The sequence below is a fragment of the Castor canadensis genome, chromosome 5 (assembly GCF_047511655.1).
Source record: "Castor canadensis chromosome 5, mCasCan1.hap1v2, whole genome shotgun sequence".
In the NCBI taxonomy this organism is placed as follows: Eukaryota; Metazoa; Chordata; class Mammalia; order Rodentia; family Castoridae; genus Castor; species Castor canadensis.
Genome location: NC_133390.1, coordinates 131722890 through 131745176, shown reverse-complemented (window position 1 = coordinate 131745176; position 22287 = coordinate 131722890). Strand labels below are relative to the sequence as shown.

General features: G+C 49.6%; 1 protein-coding gene across 1 annotated transcript in view; it reads left to right on the top strand.

Moving 5' to 3' along the window:
* Pygb (glycogen phosphorylase B) overlaps window positions 1-21767 on the top strand; it is a 53379-nt gene extending 31612 nt beyond the window's left edge. The window contains exons 8-20 of the mRNA XM_020184698.2: window positions 802-945; window positions 1451-1543; window positions 2742-2888; window positions 3931-4094; window positions 4978-5092; window positions 6382-6483; window positions 7326-7473; window positions 11774-11832; window positions 14180-14321; window positions 16396-16603; window positions 17983-18117; window positions 19339-19405; window positions 20072-21767. Of these exons, the coding sequence (XP_020040287.2) occupies window positions 802-945; window positions 1451-1543; window positions 2742-2888; window positions 3931-4094; window positions 4978-5092; window positions 6382-6483; window positions 7326-7473; window positions 11774-11832; window positions 14180-14321; window positions 16396-16603; window positions 17983-18117; window positions 19339-19405; window positions 20072-20224 (1677 nt within the window). The 3' untranslated portion in view covers window positions 20225-21767. The remainder of the gene's footprint in view (window positions 1-801; window positions 946-1450; window positions 1544-2741; window positions 2889-3930; window positions 4095-4977; window positions 5093-6381; window positions 6484-7325; window positions 7474-11773; window positions 11833-14179; window positions 14322-16395; window positions 16604-17982; window positions 18118-19338; window positions 19406-20071) is intronic.
* Window positions 21768-22287: the final 520 nt, after the last annotated feature.

The window sequence follows — 22287 nt, the reverse complement described above, 5'->3', positions numbered from 1 at the left end:
TGATGTCTTCCCAAGGATTCCATGATCCATGGGGGTGGCAGCACCCATTTTGCAGTGATCCCTAGAGGTGTTTGGTAGAACTGAATTCAATGAAGCCACCTGAATTTAGAGTCTGATTGCTTATTGTTGTCTTTGTCAGACAGGAGTCCTTGAGGGGGATGTACCTCAGTGGTGGAGTGTGTGCTTAGAATGCAATTCCCAACCCCTACCCCCTAAAAAAGTCACTGAAATTTGCCTGTCTTGTTGGTGGTACACTTTTTAAAGTGAAACTTTTTATTTTATCAAAGTAATCTGACGCAGGGTAGCAAAGGCATTGATGTTGAAAGGCTTGTAACAAATGTGCTTCACTCCCCCTACCCCTCCACCCCCACTCCCACCCCCACCAATAAGATTTAAACACATTCCGGAGCTTCAGTTGCAAAGTGGTGGACACTTGTTTCTGAGTATCTCTGGCACTCCTCGTGGGCTTGGCCCTCTCACTGTTGATGACCTGGACGCCTTGTATCCTGGTATTTGTCACTCAGGCCCTGTGATCCTGTGCTGGCTGCTCTTCCTTCCCTGTTTCTGATGGCGTCTTGTAGACCTTGGTGTCAGACTGGGTTTGGCTACCTTCTGCCTATAAACTTAGCCAAACATCTGTCCTGGGCCTCCTGTGGGAATCCGAATAGTCCCAGGATGGTAGGGGCAAGTGGGCTGTGCAGTCCCCCTCCCAGCCTGCTGCATCCAGCAGGTTCTGGTCTTGTGGCTGTGACTGGCCCATTCCTGTGAGCCATGGGTACCACAGCAGCCCTGTATTGGCAGTTCTTCGAGGGGAAGGAGCTCCGTCTGAAACAGGAGTACTTTGTGGTAGCGGCCACCCTCCAGGACATCATTCGCCGTTTTAAGTCATCCAAGTTTGGCTGCCGAGACCCAGTGAGAACCTGCTTTGAGACGTTCCCTGACAAGGTATGTCACTGATGGGTAGTGAGCTCAGTGCCAAAGGGACAGAATGTTCTCAGATTCATGAGGTTTCTTCCTCATGTCCCAGGAGGGGCTAGATCAAGTTGGCAGTGTGTCCCATGTCTCAGCATCCTGGTCAGGACTGCTCCCAGTGTCTTCTCCCAGGACCAAGGCAACACTGGGCCTTGTCAGAAGTCAGGCAGGGAGGACACTGTAAAAGGTTCCTATGGCAAAGCCTGATGCATTTGGCAGGCTGAGTGGAGTCATCCTAAACAAAGCTGCCTCATGCTAGGTGAGGGGAAATGCTCTGGGGCAGGGGCGGGGCACTGGTCCTACAGCCCCTTCCATGCCTGCTGCAGAGCACATCTGGCTGTGGAGCTGGCAGCATCCTCCTGATTGCTTCCCTGAGGCCCTTATGGATTCTCAGGCTCTTTGGGTGGGACTGCTGGACTGGGCCTTCACACTGCAGACTGTATACACAGACCCTGAATGACACCTTTGTGAACTGCAGGTGGCCATCCAGCTGAATGACACCCACCCGGCCCTGTCCATTCCTGAGCTCATGCGGATCTTGGTGGATGTGGAGAAGGTAGACTGGGACAAGGTGAGCATGAGAAGGAAGATGCGTCTTCCCCAGGATGACTGTGTCCTCCGTAGACCCTGAGCCCGGCCAACCATGGTTGTGATAGGTTGAGTTGGTCCTGGCAAGTGGGGCCTTTCCCTCCAGCCTCAGGAGATCAGAGACTGTATCCTTAAGAGCACCAGGGCCCCGGGGAGGAGTCTGGATCCAGGAGTCTGGATCCCTCTGTGGGATGGGGACATGTGGGGACAAGAATGCTGGGGGCAGAACTGACAAGGACAGGATTCTGATACTTTTTAGTGATTCTTGTGTATGTTTTCTTGTCTTAAAGTCTGGCAAAAAAAACAAAACAAAAACAAGAAGGGTTAAGTTATAAGACATACATAGTTTTAGGAGCCAGGCGTAGTGTCACATGTTTGTAATCTCTGCTACTCAGGAGGATAACAGTTCAAGGCCAGCCTGGGCAAAAAGTTAGCAAGACCCCATTTCAACCAACAAACTGGCCATAGTGGTACATGCCTATGGTCCCAACTATGTGGGAGGCATAGGTAGGAAGATTGCAGTCTGAGGCCAGTTCCAAGCAAAAATGGGAGACCCTGCCTAAAAAATAACTAAAGAAAAAAAAAAAGGCTGGTTGTGGCTCAAGTACTGCAGTATCACCTAGAAGCATGAGGCCCTGAGTTCAAACCTCAGTACCGCAAAAAAGAAAAAGAGGCAATTTTTTTTTTTTTTTTCCTCCATCTGTAGAAACCACAAACCAGTCTCTGACCTTAGGGCATGTGCACACCCTCAGGCTGCTCCTGGTCACTGGGCCCCTTCAGTCTTGGTCAGCAGGGGGCAGAGCCACATGGTAACCAGTGTCTGCCACACTGTAGGTGTCAGGTGAGCTTAGTGGAAATAAATGGAAAACTGATCAGCATTGTTAGCTTACCAATAGGAAAGGGTTTGCAAAGAGGAAAGTTTAAAAGGTGATTCCTAGAGATCAGGTAATTTATTTTCCACCTCACACAGAGTCAGAGTATAAAACTTAGGCAGGTCATGTCAACAAAGTGAGGGACTCTGGGATGAACTGCAGATTTGGAGAAAGGAGACCAGCCCTGGAGTAGGGACAGTGCCACTGGGCTGTTCTGGTGGCTTCAGTGTCTGCCTATGATCCTAGACCATTGTCTTGCTTAAGTGTCTGTTTCTTATCAAAACTAACATGCTGTTCTCAAATGTCCAGGCCTGGGAAATCACCAAGAAGACCTGTGCATACACCAACCACACTGTGCTACCCGAGGCCTTGGAGCGTTGGCCTGTGTCCATGTTTGAGAAGCTGCTGCCTCGGCACCTGGACATCATCTATGCCATCAACCAGAGGCACCTGGATGTGAGTATGGCTGGGGGATGGGGGTGGGGAGGCAAGGACACATCATCAACCAGAATGGCAGCACCTGAACATGAGTACCAGCCCAGGTAGGGCTTCACCTGCACCATTGACGCCACCCCTCCAGCCTGGGCAAAAAGGTGCTTTACTCCTTGTCATCTGGCAGAGTTCTGAGCTGCCCCTTGATCGACCTCTGCTTTGTACTGTGGGAGTCATAGATTTGGGTCATTTTAAAAAGGTCCCAGCCAGACACTGGTGGCTCACACCTGTAATCCTAGCTACTCAGGAGGCAGTGATCAGGAAGATCGCAGTTCATAGACAGCCCAGGCAAATAGTTCGTGAGATGCTATCTCAAAAAAACCCTTCACAAAAAAGGGCTGAGTTCAAACCCTAGTACCACAAAAATAAAAAAAAGGTGCAATTCCTGAGCAGGCTGTAGAACTAGTGTCTCTTCCTGGCCTACCTGTGGGCATCCTGATAGCCTCAGACGATTCAGAAACAAACTTCCCTGTGCCCTTCCTGTGTTAACTGCACAAGAGCAGAGGGAACTTGAGTTCAGGAGTAATTATAGTGCCTTTTTGTGTGTGTGGTGCTAGGGATGAACCAAGGCCTCACACACAGTAGGCAAGTGCTGTGCCATTGAGCTGCGCCCAGCCCTGTTGTGTATTTTTTAGCCTTTGGATGAGAAAGCAGCTGTCCCGCTAGTAAGAGTGCTGCTCAGGTTGACAGGCACTGGCCCATCCTCCTCCTTGTAATCTAAATGGCACAGTTCCATCCTGCTGGTGTCTGTCCTCAGATAGAGTGGGCCTGCGGGTCCAGGCCAGGCCTTTTCCAGGTGAAGTATGTAGAAGTGATAGTCCTTCTAGGATCTGGGTTCCTGTGAGTGTATCTGGGGCAGGTTCTGGGATGGGAGCATAGCGCCTAGACTTACTTGAAGGCAGTGAGACTCCCCACAGGTGTGGCAGGACATCCCCTGTCACTGGGGAGCCTCTGGGTCACTGTAGGGTCTTCAGCCCTCACCCATCCTCTGTGTTCTTAATCTAAGCATGTGACCGCCCTGTTTCCTGGGGATGTGGACCGCCTGAGGAGGATGTCTGTGATCGAGGAAGGGGACTGCAAGCGAATCAACATGGCTCACCTTTGTGTGATCGGGTCCCATGCCGTGAATGGTGTAGCCAGGATCCACTCTGAGATTGTGAAGCAGTCTGTGTGAGTGAGGGGCTCCCTGTGAGCCAGGGGTGGATCCTTCCTGACAACCAGGCCCAGCTCTAGAACTGTCCGCCACACACACCATGACCAAGGTCCTTCACACAGTCCTCATACCACTGACCGGCTTATGACAAAGCCACCCAGAGCACCCACCACATCACTGCCTCACAGGTTCACCCATGACGTATGGGTGACACTGGAGAGATAGCTTTCTCTGCTTCCACCACTCGCTCTTCTTAGGCTTCCTGCTTTCTTGGGCAGTCTGATCAGAAGCCCAGAGTTACTGGTCCTTCTGCTGCTGTCCAGGTACCGTGGATACCAGACCTGGGGCCAGGTGTGCAGAGCCTGGGCAAGTGGCAGCCAGGGCTTGATGTGATTTGAATTTCTTCCTTCCATTCTTTATCAGATGAGCATTGAGTACTGTCTACGATGACCGGGTTGGGCAGCACAGAAGGGGCCCTCAGCTATGTCAGTCTGTTCTGGGGCTGGGCCCAGGGGTTTTCTGTTTCAGACCCTCTGAGTTGGGTATTTCCCCAGCTTAACAGATGAGGCAACTAAGCCCAGGGCCCAAGATCTGAAGCTTCTTCAGTCTCCATGGTCATAACCTGCACTGTTTCCTGTAGACCTCTGGAAAATGGCCAAGTATAACACCTAGGAGGTTACAGCCAGCAACTGCCCACAGCTGTATGTGGTAGACACATGCTGCCTTCAGGCTGGTCCCATGGTGTGCAGTGATGGTAATTGGTCTGCACGCTTCAGAAAATAAAACAACCAACCAAGCTGTAGGACCTCCCAGGGAATTCCTGAAAGCTCCTTATATTCTGTTGCGCACCTGGTTCAAAACACAGGCTTTGTGACAATTCCCCATTTTCTGTGTTTGTAGCTTTAAGGATTTTTATGAGCTGGAGCCAGAGAAGTTTCAGAATAAAACTAATGGCATCACACCCCGGCGGTGGCTATTGCTGTGCAACCCAGGTCTGGCAGACATCATCGTGGAGGTGAGTCTTGGCTTTGCTTTTTTTTTTTTTTTTTTTTTTTTTTGGCAGTACTGGGGCTTGAACTCAGGGTCTACACCTTGAGCCACTCCACCAGCCCTTTTTTTTTGTGATGGGTTTTTTTGAGATAGGGTCTTGAGAACTGATTGCCCAGGCTGGCTTCGAACCTCGATCCTCCTGATCTCTGCCTCTTGAGTAGCTAGAATTGCAGGCATGAGCCACCAATGGCCAGCTCTAGCCTTGCCCTGTGTCCTCCAGAGACACCAGGTCTGAGGCTATAGGAAGCCAAGTTAGATGCTGTAGTTGTCACTGAGCAGGGTCATTAAGCCCATCACTGAGTGGATGGTGGGAATCTTTTTTTTTCTTTTTTTTGCATGTTGACAAACAGTAGCCCTACCTAGACATGAGCAGATGAGGCTGCTGGACAAAGGCAAGTCAGTGCAGTTCTGGCCCCATGTACAAGTTCAGAAGCATGCTTGGGCTTCAGGAAGGGCTGTGGTATATAGCTAAGCAGCAGTCACAGGCCTCCTGTTGAAGAGGCTGACCATACTGGTAGAGGTCAGAAGCTTCTTTCCTTATTTACCTGCTTTCAATGCTAGGTCCTGTGCTATAGTCTGGCCTGCATAGATGGCTGTGAGCACCATGCCCACGGCCTCCCTTGAAGAGTAGAGTTGTGAGGTTGCCATGCAGAGACTGCCTGCTGGCTCTCTGGTCAAGGAGGGCTTCCACTGGAAGCAGTGCTGTGGGCAGATCTGGGACAATACCAGGGCCCCTGTGGGTACTGGAAGGCCAGTGCAGCTTCCCCCACAGGCAAGATGAGTGAAGAGAGGCTGGAGTAACAACAGGCCAGCAGAAGGAGCCTTAGTAGAAGGGGACCTTGGAAGAGATGTTGGTTTGGAAACTGCTGCTGTTCACAGTGGTGGAGGAGGCAAGGAGAACCTGTCCTACTGGCCCCATGTGTCAGCCTGTGATCGAGTCCCAGTCAGGGACCATGGGAGTCAGGGCCTGAGGGAGGTTCATGAGTTTGTTGTAGACAATTGAGGTGGCACAACTTGAACTTCTTAGCAGCACCACCAAGGAGTAAGCTCCAGTCTCATGATAGAGAAGGCAGGGCTCCATCCATGTGACCATGTGGCTATGGGTATGAGTTGTCCTGAGAAGGGGATGCTGTGAGGGCCTAGAGAGGCATACAGATCCCAGGGAAAGCAGAGGTGTGGGGCAACACACAGGACAGCCTGGTGGAGGCCAAGGCACGGTGAACAGAAGTCATATGTACCCTTTACATTTCCCAGAGAATTGGGGAAGGCTTCCTGACTGACCTGAGCCAACTGAAGAAACTGCTGCCTCTGGTCAGTGATGAGGTATTCATCAGAGATGTGGCCAAAGTCAAGCAGGTAAGTCCCCACGGCCCCGGGTCTATTTCCCTCAGACCCCTGACTCAGGATCTGTGTAGACCCATGCAGCATCTCCAAGGGACTTGGAAAGGCCACTTGGGGGTCAGGATATCAGGTCTCTAATCAGCTTTCCAGATGAGAACCTGCATGAGCTTGAGCATCAGTAGGCAGATGTTGCAGACCCCAGGCCACTCCAGCTTTGTCCTGCTCGCTGTCACAGCAGCAGATGTGTAGGGAAGCTGCCTGCAGTGAGATTCCAGTTCCATCCTAGAGAGCAGCGTCCATGGCCTCCCCTAGACCAGATCAGGGCTGGGTCACTGGAGGCTCCAAACCTTGCCAGGAGCTGGATATCCACACAGGGTGACATCTGGTGGTGTTGCTCAGTGTATCTGAGGCACCATGAGTGCCTGATTGAGTGCCCATGGGGCAGCGGTGGGATCTTAAAGATCCCAAACAGTTTTCCATTTTAGTCTTTAAAACCTTTTCTCACTTCCTGTGCCTCACCCTTGCCTGCATATGACACTCACTGTTTCCCTTTGTTCTGCTCTCCTGCTTAGCTGCAGGTTTGCACTGGCCCTAGTAGCTTTTCATCTGTTTCTGCCATTTTTATTCCAGTGCATGCATTTTCAGTGTCGCCCTTGGTCCTCTCTTCCCTGGTCCTCCCCAATGCTGACTCTGCCCCTGGCTCTGGTCTCAACCTGCCATCCTGTCCCCACTGATTAGCTGATCGGAAGAGATGTTCTCTGGGCTGAGCGGAAAGCTAGAGTGCTGTTAGGACCTTGGAGCACTCCTAGAGTGGTTCTTATGAACTGGGCAGCCATCTTTCCATCCCTTCTCCCCAGGAAAACAAGCTGAAGTTCTCCGCCTTCCTGGAGCAGGAGTATAAGGTGAAGATCAACCCCTCCTCCATGTTTGATGTGCACGTGAAGAGGATCCACGAGTACAAGCGGCAGCTGCTCAACTGCCTGCACATCGTCACCCTGTACAACCGTGAGTGAGGGTCCTGGGCCACCCCCTTCCTCTAGACCCACAGCTGCTTCAAGCCTTGCTCCTGCTCCCAGCTTATCTTCGGACCCCCGGCCTTCCTTCCTCACACAATCAGAGTGTGTGTGTGTGTGTGTGTGTGTGTGTGTCTGACATGGCATGTTTATTTTGAGCGATGGTCATGTTTTGGTGTGCTCAGTGCCCAGAGCCTGAAGTATAGGAACAGGTGAACCCAAGTGGTTGTGGAACCTCAGTGGAGGCCAGGAGTAATCCATTGAGACCTTGGTGTAGGTGGAACTCTGCAGGGCTCCAAGGCAGAGTCTTAAGTTTTTTTGTTGGTGGTGGTGGTTTTTTTACTTTAAACTTATTTTTTCTACAAGTTTTATGTTGATTGGAAAGACTGCTTACTCAAGCAATTTAACATGTATGTATAGAAAATAGAATAGTAAAACCGGCCATGTTGGCACACGCTTATAATCTCAGCTTTTGGGAGACTGAGGCAGGAGGATGTGAGTTTGGTGCCAGCCTGGTTTACATAGCAAGTCCCAGCTCAGCCTTTTTGAGACCCTATCTCAAAACAACTACAAAACAAACAAATGGTAAGCTGTGCATAGCAACACATGCACTTGGGAGTTGGGAGGCAAAGATAGAAGGATTTCAAATTCAAAGCCAGCCTGGGCTATATAGAAGACTCTGTCACAAAAAAAAATTATATATATACACACATATATTTTTTCACACATACATATGTTAAATTTGTAAGTATAGGTTAAATTGCCTACAGATATTTAATTATGAGAACAAACATGCATCAGCAACACCTTAAAAGTAAATGTGAATATTTGGTAGGTAAATAAATAAGGAAATAGAACATTTAGGAAAAACTAGGTTTCTAAAATTTGTAACATAATAAAATGAATATTCTTAAAAACCAAAAGTACTGTAAATACTCTTCCAACATACAAAACTTCCTCAAGAATGTCAGATCTCAAGCTGGGTGGCTCATACCTGTAATCCTAGCTACATGGAAGCAGAGATAGGAGGATCACAGTTCAAAGTCAGCATGCACAAAAAAAAGTTAGCAAGAGCCTGTCCTCAAAAAAACAAAGTGTGCATAGTGGCATACTTCTGTAATCCTAGCGAGGTAGGAGGCATAGGCAGGAGAATCATAGTTTGAGGCTGGCCTGGGCAAAAAGTGTGAGATTCTATATGAAAAATGACAAAAACAAAAAAAGCTGGAGGTGTGGGTCCAATGGAGGGAACCACCTGGGTTCTTCTAAGCCACGTCCATACTAGGATAGATTCTGGATGCCGTGCCCGTGAGCCTGCATGTGATTTCCTGGCCACACAGTAGTTCTTGGGAACCTTAGTCTCTTGTTTTCATTGCCTATTTATTTCTGCAGTTGTGACATCTGGCATTTCCCTTGTTGTATCCCTAAGTCCCCACTTGTAAATCCTGGTCCCCTAATTGTGAGCAGCAGTGAGAATTGCTGATCGCTCTTCCCTTCCTCCCACTCTAGCCCCCACCTGCAGTCAATTGCAGCCTCTCCTTTTAGTGTTTGCCTTTAGGGTTTTTTTTTTTCTTTTTTTTGGATGTACTGGGATTTGAACTTGGGGCCTCGTGCTTGCCACCTGAGCCACATCGCCAGCACCTTTGTGCTTTTCCTTACCCATTGACTCCTGTTTGGTTTGTTAGCTTTGAATGATGCCCTGTGATTCCCAGCTTTTAGGGAAGGCAGCCAGCAGGCTTGTGCTGTTCCCGCCTCCTCTTCCTCCTTGCTCCATGTGCCTGCATGTGTTTGTATGTACTTGTCTCACTCCCCAACTATCAGAGCACACAGCCTTGACACTTCCAGATCTCATGTCCCTGACTTCATTTCATTTCAGCCTACAGATAGATACATGCATTGCTCACTGCCAGTCCTTTGGCTCAGCCCCGACTTGCCGGTCAGATTTGCCTCTAGTTCACAACAAGGGCCTGTGGGGGCAACCTTGCCCAACCCCCCTTGTTCAGTGTAGTCTGTAACCTTCCACAGTGAGGGGCATTTGGGCTAATATTGCCAACCTTGGCTTCCTTCTTCCTGGAGCATCTTTTGGGCTCCCAAACCACCATCTTGAGGGTGAGAGTTGATCTTGTGTGTAGCTTATTCTTGGTGCTGACTACACTGGCCACTTCTCCTCCACGCTTGGTGTTCTTCGAACAAATAAATTAATTGTATTATTTTGAGTAATTTTTCTTTTCTTTCTTTCTTTTTTTCTTTCTTTCTTCTTTGTTTTTGCAATAGTGGGGTTTGAACTCAGAGCCTACACCTTGAGCCACTCCACCAAGCCCTTTTTTGTGAAGAATTTTTTCAACATAGGGTCTCATGAACTATTTTCCTGTGCTGGCTTTGAACCGAGATCCTCCTGATCTGTGCTTCCTGAGTAGCTGGGATAACTGGCGCCCAGCTCAAGGGGTTTTTCTTGAAAGACATTTAGAACATTTGTTTGGTTCTGTCATTTTGGTGTTCTGCAGTGCAGGGAGGTATATCGTAGGTTATTTCACTGCTCCTTGTGGTTGGCTTCTCACTGAACACTTTTAAACCTTCCTTGTCCTGTTACGTGGTGTTGGTTCCCTCCTGCTGCACTTCCTTCCTGTGCCCTGCTATCTCCTGTCTGCATGGTCACCTCCCCAGGGTCTTGCGCTATGTCTGTGTGGTCTTTCCCAGTTGATAGTTTGTGCAGGAGGTCAGTTCCACTTTTCACTGTCTTTAGTGAAACCATGTGTGTTGATTTTTGCTATTCTTGTGGGTGAGTCAGATGGCCAAGGACTATCTAGAAAACTTCCTCTGTGCCGGGCAACTCCCAGACTCTCCTCTTGATGGGCCAGAGCCAAATTTTCTCAACCTGTGACACTTCCCTGTGGCCTTTTGTCTTGTCTCCCCAAGTCTCTCCTAGCTCAGACTAAGCCCAAACTCCTTACTGCCCCACCTGGTTCCTGGCCTGTGCATGGCATCTAGCACTGCCTGTTGTCCTTTTGTGGACACCATCACTCCCAACCGAAATCTGAGACTCAGCCTGGTGAGGCATTCCCGGATCTTGGGCTCACATGAGCCAACCACTGTGGCTCTGTTCCTGTCCATGTCTGTGCAGGAGGGGCCTCTCAAACTGTGATAGTCAGCTTTCCATCACTGTAACAAAATACCTGAGGGAATCAACTTATGAGGAAGAAAGGTTCATTTTGGCTCAGGCTTTCAGAAGTTTTAGTCTACATGCTTTGGGCCTGTGTCAACCATGGGACATCATTGTGAGAGAAAATGGGAGAGGAGGTCTGCTCACCTCATGGCAGCCAGGAAGCAGAGAGAGGCACGAAGGAGCTAGGTCCCAATATCCTCTTTAAGGACATGTCCCAAACAACCTAATGTCCTTCCACAGGGTCCCACTTCCTAAATGCTGCACCACCTCAGTGGCACCATGTACTAGTGGCTAAGCCTTTAGAATATGGGCCTTTTAGGGGGCATTTCCTAACAGTAGCACACCCCATGTCACAGGGAGGCTTAAAGTCTCACCTTTAACCCCTCAAGGGCTGATGGTGCCAAACCACAATAGTGAGGGCCCCTCTCTATGTCATCAAAGCCAGATGTTTGTTTGTTTATTTATTTATTTTGGGGGGCACTGGGGTTTGAACTCAGGATCTCAAGCCAGCAGGCGCTCTTAACCGGCACTCTTACCATTTAAGCCACTCTGCCAGCCCCTTTTAGTGATGGTGTTTTTGAGATAGGGTCTCGCAAACTATTTGCCTGGAGCTGGCTTTGAACTGTGATCTTCCTGAGCTCTGCCTCCTGAGTTGCTAGGATTACAGGCATGAACCACCAGTGCCTGGCAAAACAGCATGTTTAAAATACGTTTTAGAAACATGGGTGCCCTTCACATACAAGGGCCTTGAATACCAGTGACCAGAGCCACACAGGCTGCTGGGTTGGGCTTTGGTGGAAATTCAGGTACAGCTCTTTCAGAGCCCTCAGGAAAAAATGTCTTTGCTCAAGATGCTGCACGGTTCGTCATCAGTGGTCCTGGCTGGCCCTCCTCACAAACCAGGAAGGGTGGCCTCGACCTCCTGTAAGTGCCAGGTTCCTAGTGGATATCAAGGGCCATGGCCACATGCTGCTTACCACCTACCTGTGCCCTCAGACCAAAGTGCATGCCTTGCTGAACCTGCCTGTCCACACTCCAGATTGATCTCTAGGTTGCTGGGTCGCCATAGCGTGCTGGGCAGGGGTGGTCTGCTTTCAGGTGGCCTCACTTGAATCTCCTGTTTGTTCTGCAGGAATAAAGAAGGACCCGGCCAAGGCCTTTGTGCCCAGGACTGTTATGATCGGGGGCAAGGTGAGGTGACTTCATTTCTTTTGGTGATTCTGGGCCCAGGATGAGCACATGACCCCCCACTTAGAAGGCAGGTGGCAGCACACAAAGAATGCTGGTGGCACCTGGTCATAAGGGGTTCATGAGTGGGGAAGGAACCCTTTACAGGTTGGCTGAATATGAAGGAAGAGGATGGGATCCTGCCTGTCCAGCTCACAGGACTCAGGGATCCCCAGACTCAATGGCCACACCCCTATTAGAGGGTATGCACTTTTCTTTGTGTACGCCCAGGATTTCATGGTGCACCATGGCCAAAGTGACATGGGGTAACTTTGGCCCATGTCAAACCAGAGTAACCACATGAGGCTACTCTGAGCTCAGCATGGTTTTCGTTTGTTTATTCCCTGTGACACATACTTCTGAGTAGTTGATGTGATGTCATCACCTCCTCATGCCCAGCCAGTGCCTGGGTCTGTCACAGAATGTGGGCTGCTTGGAGTGCAGCTGCATTTTGAGGGGCTGCCTTGGAACACCACCCCCTCTCTGTGAGGCACCTGCAGACTGGGCTCCACTCTGACGGGAAATGACTGGCATATGTGAGGTGGGCACAGGTGTGTCTCTTTGGCCTGCAAGGCTCTCCTGTCCTCAAACTTTAGCACCTGCAAAGGTAGCTTCAGGGGAGAGGACACCTCCTCAGGCCAGCACCTGCTTACCTCACCTTGTTTGGTCTCTGTTCACCCTTGTCACCTAGTATTTTGGAAACAAATTTTGGAAATCATGCATTTTTGTTAGTCAGTATTTCAGTGTGTAAAGCCCATAGTGATAGACTTTTTTGAAAGTTTTAAAATGTTGCTTTGACAACGCGAGTAAACTCCCTGTATAGCTATCCTATCTCAACTAGCAAAACCCCTTGGTCCTTCCTATTATTGCTTATACTCTCTCTTCAACAAAATTAGAGATAAGGGCAAAATAGTTTCTGCCGGGTATAGGGGCGGGGTGGGGGGAAGTGGGGGAGAGAGAGGTGGGGAGAGAGAGGGGGTGGGGAAAAGGGAAGGAGAAATGACGCAAACATTGTATGCACATATGAATAAAAGAAATAAAAAATAAATAATAAAATGTTGCTATGAAAAGCTTTAAACCTTAAGAAAAATAGGAAGATATGCTTCTATCCACAAACCCATGCCCACACTTCTGTGGAACCACTCTGCAGTGGATCGCAGCATTGATACTTCACTCTTAAATACTTCATCGCCCATCTTTATGAAACAAGGTTTTTCTCCTAAGCCACTCTTAAACATCACCACACATCCATCACTGTACAAGAATTCCTCCACATCAGTAAATATCCATCCACTCAGGGACCAAATGCCCGTTTGTCTCATTGAAGTTACAAATGTTGGCTGGAGGAGTGATTTAAGTGATAGAGTACCTGCTTCACAAGTATGAAGCTCTGAGTTCAAACCCTAGTATGACCAAAAAAAAAAAAAAGTTACAAATGTTATTTTTATTTTTAGACAAGGTCTCTCTTGCTATATTGCCCAGACTGACCTGGAACTCCTGGGCTTAAGATCCTCCTGCCTAAGCTCCCGAAGCCTCTGGAGCAGGGGACTACAGATGTGTACCACTGCCCAGCTAAACTACAATTTTTTTTTTCTTTAAGTTCTGGGCATTGAACCTAGGGCCTTGTGTATGCTAGGCAAGTGCTCTACTACTGAACTACATCCCCAACCCCACACATATTTTAACTGTTTGTTTTAATCAGGACCCCTTTGGAAGGTCCTTGCATTGAGATCTGTTGATATGTCTCTTAACCAACAGGTTTTTCCTTCTACATCGCCCATATATATATATATATATATATATATATATATATATATATATATATATATATATATATATTATTTTTTTTTTGTCTTTTTGCCCCATTTTTTTTTTTCTTTTCAAAACATTTGTTAATAGAAATTGGGTTGTTATCTTGAGGCTGGCCTTTTTGAATATATCTCTCTGGTATGTTCCAGTATGTTCCTCAGTTTTCTGTAGTTCCTGTAAACTAATAGTTCTAGAAGTTATCTTATCTTGTAATTTTTAAGAAATTTCAAGAGTTAAGACACTATTTGGAGTCAGAAAATCAAACTTGCGTCTGACAGCTTTCACAAGTGAGGTGACCTCATGAGGAGTGCTCAGTAGAAGGTGAGCTTCCTGGAAGAGCCAGGATTTCCCCTTCCCCAACATCAGTGGGACCACAGTGTGGTCCGACATTACCAGGCCTGGTCAGAGGTTTGACCAGTGCTACCAGATGCAACCAGGCTCCTTTGTGGACCTCAGCAAAGAATTTTGTACTGAACCCTTAACCCTCACTTCTCCTTTCCAGGCAGCTCCCGGTTACCACATGGCCAAGATGATCATCAAGTTGGTCACATCCATTGGCGATGTTGTCAATCATGATCCAGTTGTGGGTGACAGGCTCAAAGTGATCTTCCTGGAGAACTACCGAGTGTCCTTGGCTGAGAAAGGTAGCCCTGGATGCCTGCACAGGACAGGAGCCTCGCTCTTGCCTAGGGCTGGATAGGGTGGGCAGTGCTGGCCAAGGCCAGCTTCACTGTGCCCTGGACACTCAGATCCCACCCAGATGGGGCTTCAGGCCAGCAGGGAAAGGTCTCAGGGAGTGCTTCTTCTGGCAGGAGTACTGCAGCATACCAAGGAGAGCCTTTGCATATTATAGACAGAATTACCACCCAGTCTGGAATGTCCTTGCTTTCTGGACCTTCTCATACCTGCCTTGGTCTCATTGTTTCCCTACCATCCTCCCTTCACCCTTCTCTCAGCTGTGCCTTCTGTTTCTGGGTCCTTCTTGCTTGCAGGACGTGCACCCAGTCAGTGGCTTCTCCCCTTCCCTTCCCTGCTCACCACCACCTGTTTGCTTCCAGGAGCATGGTGCATTTCTCACCTGCCTACACCTGCTCTCAGTCCTATCTGAGGGTAGCTCAGAGCCCAACGTGGAGAGTTCAGTCTTGAGGTGGTCCTGGGGAAACACCCCCCACCCCTGGTTGTGAGCACACTCTGACCTGGCTGGCCTTTCTTGCCAAAAAACTGATAATCTCAACTAGACTTATGGTGGGGAAGCTGAGCCTGGGATTCCCATTCCCTTCCTGCCACTGAGGTCAGGTGTACCTGTGTGCCTTGGTCTCTGCCCAGTGCTGTTTTTCCAGGCTGTCACAGAAAAGATGGCAGGCTGATTTGTTCTGCTTTCCTGTGAGTGTGGCTGGTACACTTGAGCCATCCCCATGGTCTGGCTGCTGCAATAGTACCCAGCATTGCTTCTGCTTCTGTTGGGTGGATGGTGCATGAGGGTCCCAGGCAGGTTTAAGGGGCTGGACTTGAGCAGGGTATGGTGGCACATAACTGTTATCCCAATTACTTGGGAGGTGGAGACAGGAGGATTGCATATTAGAGGCCATCCTGGACAAAGGAATTGAGACCATCTCAGAAACAAAAACCCAAACAAACTAAACAAAAAAGGGCTGGGGGCATATCTAAAGTGGTAGAACACTTACTTAGCATGCTTGAGGTCCTGGCGAGTCAGGGGAGGGACTGGGCTTTGTCTGAGTTTTGGGTGGGAACTTTGGCAAGTTGGCAGTCTTTCCAGAAATTTCTCACTAAAGCATCTTCCTGCACTTTCTGTTTCTTAAACCCTTCTTCACTCTTATTTTGAGACCAGCTGACCCCTGCTTATCTTTAGAACTGACAGTGGGCACCAGTTTTGGGCCTCAGCCCCAGGGTCAGTGCCCCTTACTCCTTGGACTTGCCCAGGCAATACACAGCTGGGCTGTGGGGCCTAGGGATTGGAGATGCCTTTGCCATGACAACTGACCATGAGGCCTGCCTTTCCTCCCTCCTGAAGAGGGCATTGGCAGCTGTAGCCATGGCTTAAGAACTCTTGAGACCGAGGTGTCTAGCCAAGACATGGTCTTGGTCAGTCCCTTCCCAAGGGACATGTTGCATCCAGCATACCCCGTCATGAGAACAGAGTGCCCAAGCTGGGGAGGAGCCATGAGTACACAGTATCTGAGTGGCTACAGAGCCTACTCAGGGCTCACATGAACACAGGAATCACTCTCAGCCTTCCCAGCCTTCTGGTTCTATAGGAATTTTGGTTCTTCTTGGCATGATCCAAGGAGTCTTAGGGGACAGTTGAATGTCAGTGTCATATAGATGAAGGAACCACATTGTCTGTAAGCCAGGATTGGGATCCCCACTAAACTTGGATTGGCCTGCTCCCTAGAAAGTTCCAGAACAAAAATCCTATGCCACTTGGGGATGTCTTCTCAGTGGTCTCCATCTTGAACCTTCTGCCTCATGAAAAGGGGGCCCTGCAAAAGCAAGTGGCCATTTTGGAACCAGGAGGGGAACAGTTGTCCAGTTTCTGGGTCCCCCAGGGCTGACTTGTCTTTCAGTGAGCTTGGTATCCTTGGGATGGTGGTCTCTGTCCTGGGATCACTCACCACAGAGACAGGCTGTCCCCTGGGCTGGAGGAGGGAGTGTGGTATGGCAGGGCCTGGAGCTGACCTCCCCCTTCCCCCACCCCAGTGATTCCAGCTGCCGACCTGTCGCAGCAGATCTCCACCGCAGGCACAGAGGCTTCGGGCACTGGCAACATGAAATTCATGGTCAACGGGGCACTCACCATCGGCACTATGGACGGTGCCAATGTGGAGATGGCTGAGGAGGCAGGAGTCGAAAACCTCTTCATCTTTGGCATGCGGGTAGAGGATGTTGAGGCCTTGGACCAGAAAGGGTGCGAGTCCCCTCCTGTGCTGTTTGGCGTGTGGTAGATCTGGGGGAGGGAACTGTGGAGTGTGGTTGGGAGGTGGGGCTGAGGCTGGGCAGGGATGGCTGCCTGTCCAAGGGCTGTGCTCACTGAGATGATCCCTCTTGAGCATGAAGCAGCTGGATCCCACTGAGGCCACTGGGGCAGGAACTCGGCTGCTTCTGCACTTGTCTCCATGACAGTCCATGGAGTCCAGACCAAGGGCTCCCCTTCCATTGAAGGCCCTGGTCTTTGTGGGTCACCACTAGAGAAGGGGCTCCAAGAGTGACATCACCACCTTAGGTACAGTGGGATGCAGCCCCCAGACACTGGGGTCAGGGGGAGGGTGGGCACCTTCATTGCAGGGAGCATCTGGTCAATTTAGCCTAATTTTGAAAGTTGTAAGGTTTGCAAAAAAAAATTAGCAAGCACAGTACAGAGTCTAGCTTACATCTATCCCTCTCACAGTTTTCTGTTGTTTACATTTTACCAGTTATTATGGTTCATTGTCAGAATTAAGTCATCATTGCTAGCTATTAAAGTCCATGTTGTATTCCAAGTTCACCAGGTTTTTTCATTAATGCGCTTTTCTGCCCTAGGACCCATCCAGGGCACCCTGTTGTGTCTGCTTATCAGGGCTCCGTCTCCTGGTCCAAAAATTTCTGGTTTTACTTTTTTTTTCCATGACCGTCACATTTATGAGGAGTCCTAGCCTCATTCTGAGGAATAATCTTTAAAAGGCAGTGTTGTCTAATTGCCTTTTAAAGCTCCTGAGGAGTCAGTGAGACCTTAGGCCTAAAACATTGTGTCCTTGTCACCCAGAGAGCTCACATGCCTGTGCAGGGTTTTCACCTGCCCCTCCCTGGGCTCTTTCTGCCCATCCTGTGTCCTGGGACCTGCATCTGCAGGTATTCCCCACTCCTCCTAGGCTTCTTGATGGCTATGGCTGATCTTGTCTCATCTGGTTTTATTTCTTCATCCGCAATCTAGCCAAAGGTGATCATCTCAAGCCTTACCACACTCAGGACAACCTCTCCGTTTTTAAAAGTTCTGCCCCAGATTTCACAGTGAGGGAAGTTTGTGAGCAGTTTGGGCCTCATCAATACAATGTGAACCATTTATATAATTGCACATCTAGTAACTGCATTTCTTTAAACAGTGTTGGAAGCATGTGGAATTGATGTTAGGCTTATAGTATGTCACCATTCGAACCAGCCACCTCTCAAGGGCCTGGTAGCCACTTGTGGCCAAATGCCCTGGACCTCCAGGACCATCTTGAGGCAGGGGCCATGCCAGAAACAAACTGGGTCCACTTGAGGCTGCTGCCCTGGGAATGCCATGTGCTAAGAGACGCCATCTCCCCACAGGTACAATGCCAGAGAGTTCTACGAGCGCCTGCCTGAACTAAGGCAGGCTATAGACCAAATCAGCAGTGGCTTCTTTTCTCCCAAGGACCCAGACTGCTTCAAGGATGTGGTCAACATGCTGATGGACCATGACAGGTGGGGCACACGCTTCTCTTGCTCTGGCCTCCCTGCTCAGTCCTCCCCATTGGGATAGTCAGGTCCTTTTGGTGGTCTGAACAGCCCAGGAGACCTACAGGCTACCCAAAAGTCACTGGTAAAACCAGGTCCAGACTTTGTGGGGGCTTCTGGCAATGCATTGGGGGCTCCAGGCAGTGGGAGACAGGCCAGCAACACCAGCCCCTGGGCTTCTTGGTGACTGTGGGAGGACAGGCAGGAGGACATGGCCCTGGGCTGATTGGAGACCAGTAGAGGGCGCTGGAGGAGCATGGACAGGACAGCCTGGAATGAGCAGGGAAGGCAGTGGAACTAAGGCAAGTGTCAAATGGGGCTACGCCATAATTAAAATGGAGTGAACTGGTGACACTGCAAGGTAGTTGGCACTTTATTGTAGTGCAGTTAACATAGGCTGTAACTGATGTGTAGTTATATAACAGGTTGGCAGAGCCATTTGCATCTCGTGGCAGTTCTTTACCCTGCTGGTAGAAGTTGAATCTGGTGAGATTCAACTCTCTTCCACTTTCAGTTGCCTTTGGGTTAATTTTGTTTTTCATTTTTTTTCCTGCTCTTTGAGGACCGTGTCACTGGCTTGCTTTAGTAAGACCAGATCATGACCCCACACATTTATCTGGGCTGAAGCTGGACCCTGCTGAGGCCTGTGATGAAGGGAGGACATTTAAAATAGTGAATTTTATGAATTGTGCTTCTGATGCAATAATAAACTAAATCTGCATTTTTGTCCAGAACATCAGAAACCACAAATCACCTTTTCCCATCTCTTCAGTTCTGTCTTGGGTATAGGTACTAAATGGAGATGCTGTCCAACAGAACAGCCCCTCAGCTGTGGCAGGTGAAATAGGCTTACAGATGCCTCTAGGCTTGTGCATCTCTAACTGCCCATGGCATTTGCACTGTAAACGCCAGTTTCCTTAAAGGAATACTGGGCTTGAAATAAGGCTTTTTTTCCTAAAACAGCATTCCCAGGACATAAGTGTTGCTCACAGAGAAACCCTGTGGCCACATGAATCTGGGAGAGCCTGGCCCCAACAAAGCTGAGAGGACACATGAGAGGCAGAGTCAGGTGGGCAGCTCCTGTGGTGGCTGAGGGACTGACTCCTGGGACAACACAGACTGCTCTAGGCAGGGCTTCTTGCCTGCTGTCACTTGGTGCCCTGGCCCAGTCTCCTGTCTCTGTTTCAGGTTCAAAGTGTTTGCAGACTATGAAGCCTACATGCAGTGCCAGGCCCAGGTGGACCAGCTGTACCGGGTAAGGCTTGTGGGCCCTGGAGGCCGGCAGGGAGTGGTTAGGCGAGTTTCTATGGACTTGTTGGGTCAGATTCTTTATTTCCCAAACTGAAAGCAGGCTCTTGGCTGAGGCCACAGGGGTTTGGGTTTCTGATTTGTCACCAGTGGGCCCCATCAGCCTCTAAGTCAGCTGCCCTGTCATTTCCTGTCTTGGGGAAGCAGCTACTGATAGCCAAGCCTAGAAACAGCCAACCAGCAGGGGCCTGGGAGGAACCTTCCTCCTTCAACCTGGTCTGGCCTCTAGGAGTCTGGCCCTGTTGGGAGGCCCCTCCTTGTGCTGGCTACAGAGTGGAGCAGCTGGAGGCTCTGGGGGAACAATGACCGGCTAAAGCCTGGCTGAAGAAAATTGCTTGGCCTTCTGAGGCCATTGGATCCACCTGGTGGGGTTGCTTAATAACGTGGGCCATGTTGAGGGCCAAGATCGTCTCCTAGGCTCTTTGTCTCTTATCTAGTGTAGCCTTCCTGGTCAGAAGGGGCCCCTTTTCTCTGAGCCCATGATTTAATTTCCTCTTCTTCAGGCTATTCAGGAGCCCAGAGCTCACCTGGGAACAGTCCTGAATTCTAGAAGCTGAAGTTCTTAGCTTTGCCGAAGGTGCCAAAGATTAATCAGTCTCTTATTTCCTCACAGAACCCCACAGAGTGGACCAAAAAGGTCATCAGGAACATCGCCTGCTCTGGCAAGTTCTCCAGTGACCGGACCATCACTGAGTATGCACGGGACATCTGGGGCGTGGAGCCCTCTGACCTGCAGATCCCACCCCCTAACATCCCTAAGGACTAGGTGCTCCATGCACTGGGACCAGTGGGCATTTATTTGGCTGAATTTGTACCTCATACCAGATTCCAGACATCCTGCCAGCAGCTAGTGGTCCCTACTTTCCTCAGTGCTGTTTCTAGGAGAGGCGATAGGGTTGAGGGAGTGGTTTGAGGGCTGGGAAAAGAAGGAAGGAGCTAGGAGCCTATGATGTCATCCTGGCTTCCTTTAAAGAAAAGCAGAGTTTGCAACATGGATAGGCACAGCCAGCCCCACCAAGGGTGAGCAGAGGTGGATCCAGCGGCTGGGTTCCCCTGAAACCTTATAGACATCTTGCCATGAGCTTAAGTCTTTATTTTTGAGCCTTTGGATTCTGGGGTCTGGGCAGATAACCATAGTGAAAGCTTAAGGACCTGTGTTTCTATAGAACCTGTAGGATAGGGCCAAGCCCGGTTTGGCCTTCTTGACCCAGTTCTGCCCCCTGGCCCTTCTGGGAAGAGTCAGACCCTTCAGGTTTCATTCTCACAGCTACCTGTCCTTTGTCTCGTCCTAGAGCAGAACCTCCAGGTATATGGGACAAGGACCCAGACGGGCCCAGCCCTTTGTAATCTCCCAGGAGCTATATGGGTGCTCTGGACCTGGGACCACAGGAAAGAACATTGGGGAGGAATCTGTGTCCTGTGACTCAGAGGCTTTGGGTAGGACAAAGCTGACTGATACAGGATTAGCTTCATTTTGCTTTTTCAAACGAAAAAATAACAAACCAAACTAGCTGATGCCTTCTCTTGTTTTAGTAACTGAAACTTGTCCTTGGTCAGTTTCACATCTAGAGGACATACTGAGGATATTTTTGCCTAGCTGAAGATGGGTCAGCTACTGTTCCTGGCAGGATTATTCCCATCCTGCACTGGGGCCTAGAGTAGGGCTACTGCCCTTCTGTGGATTTGTGCCCTCCTGATACCTCCCACCTATGTCCTGAGGTGCACTTCCTGTTGTACACAAAAGGCCAAGCTCTATTCTCCCTCCCGTGCCATCAGTGTAACAGTCTGGTCTGGAAAAAGTTGGGCCCAGAGGAGCTGTTTCTGCTCTGCTCCTTCAGCAGCCTGGTGGGGAATTGAAGATGAGACCCCTCTCCAAGGGGTCTTGGAGAGGTGAGATCCCTCTCCAAGGCTAACACTTCAGGGTAGAACCTCGGTGCTGACAAAGGAGAGAGCAGGGAGCAGTCAGCTGCCCATGGGTAGTTGGAGAAATTGGTGTGGAACCAACCACTGTTCAAGAGGCTTCCACCACCTTGTATGCTGGACCTGGCTTCTGGGGAGGGTTCTTCCCTCAACCTAGCACTGCAGTGTCTGCCGGGTAGGATTTGCTCATGGTGCACAGTTCGCCAGAACCACTGGGATATCTTTTTGGATGGGGGCAAGTTCTGGGGCTGGTCGTCTGCTGCCCTGTGCAGTGGCTCTGTCTGTGCATGAGGCTATACTTCCTGAAGCCGTGTGCATGACCACCACCCTACCACTTGCTGTTACTACCTTGTGTGAGAAATTGATTAAACTTTTATGCCCATGGTCAATTGATGTGGTGTCTGTTTCACTCACTGCATATGGTACTGGGAAGCACCATGGGAAGCAGCAGGATGGGGCCTGGGGTGGGCACCACACACATACAGGCTTCATTCCTCTTCTGTAACTGGGGCCTGGGCCATCATTCTGGGATCGCAGACAGACAGAATCCCCACTGTGTGAGGGACTTAAAGCCATGTGTGCCTGAACTGCCACCTATTTAAAAAGTCATCAAGTATAGCTATGTGGAAACATCATCTGGGGGCAAGGAAAGCATTCGTATTTCTAGTGTGAACTGTATCTGTCCTTTTTTGCACTTGCTGCCTTTGCTACCCATTTTTGGCCCTGGGGACCAAAGTGTTCCTGCTAAATTGTATATACAGCTGCAGTCAAAAATCAGGAGAGAGGGCTAGGAATGTAACTTAGTGATTGATAGAGCATGTTCAATGCCAAGCACAAAAAGTCAAAGACTAGACTCGGCTGAGTGGATACCCAACAAACCTGAGAATTGTGGGATGAACCTTCTGGCCA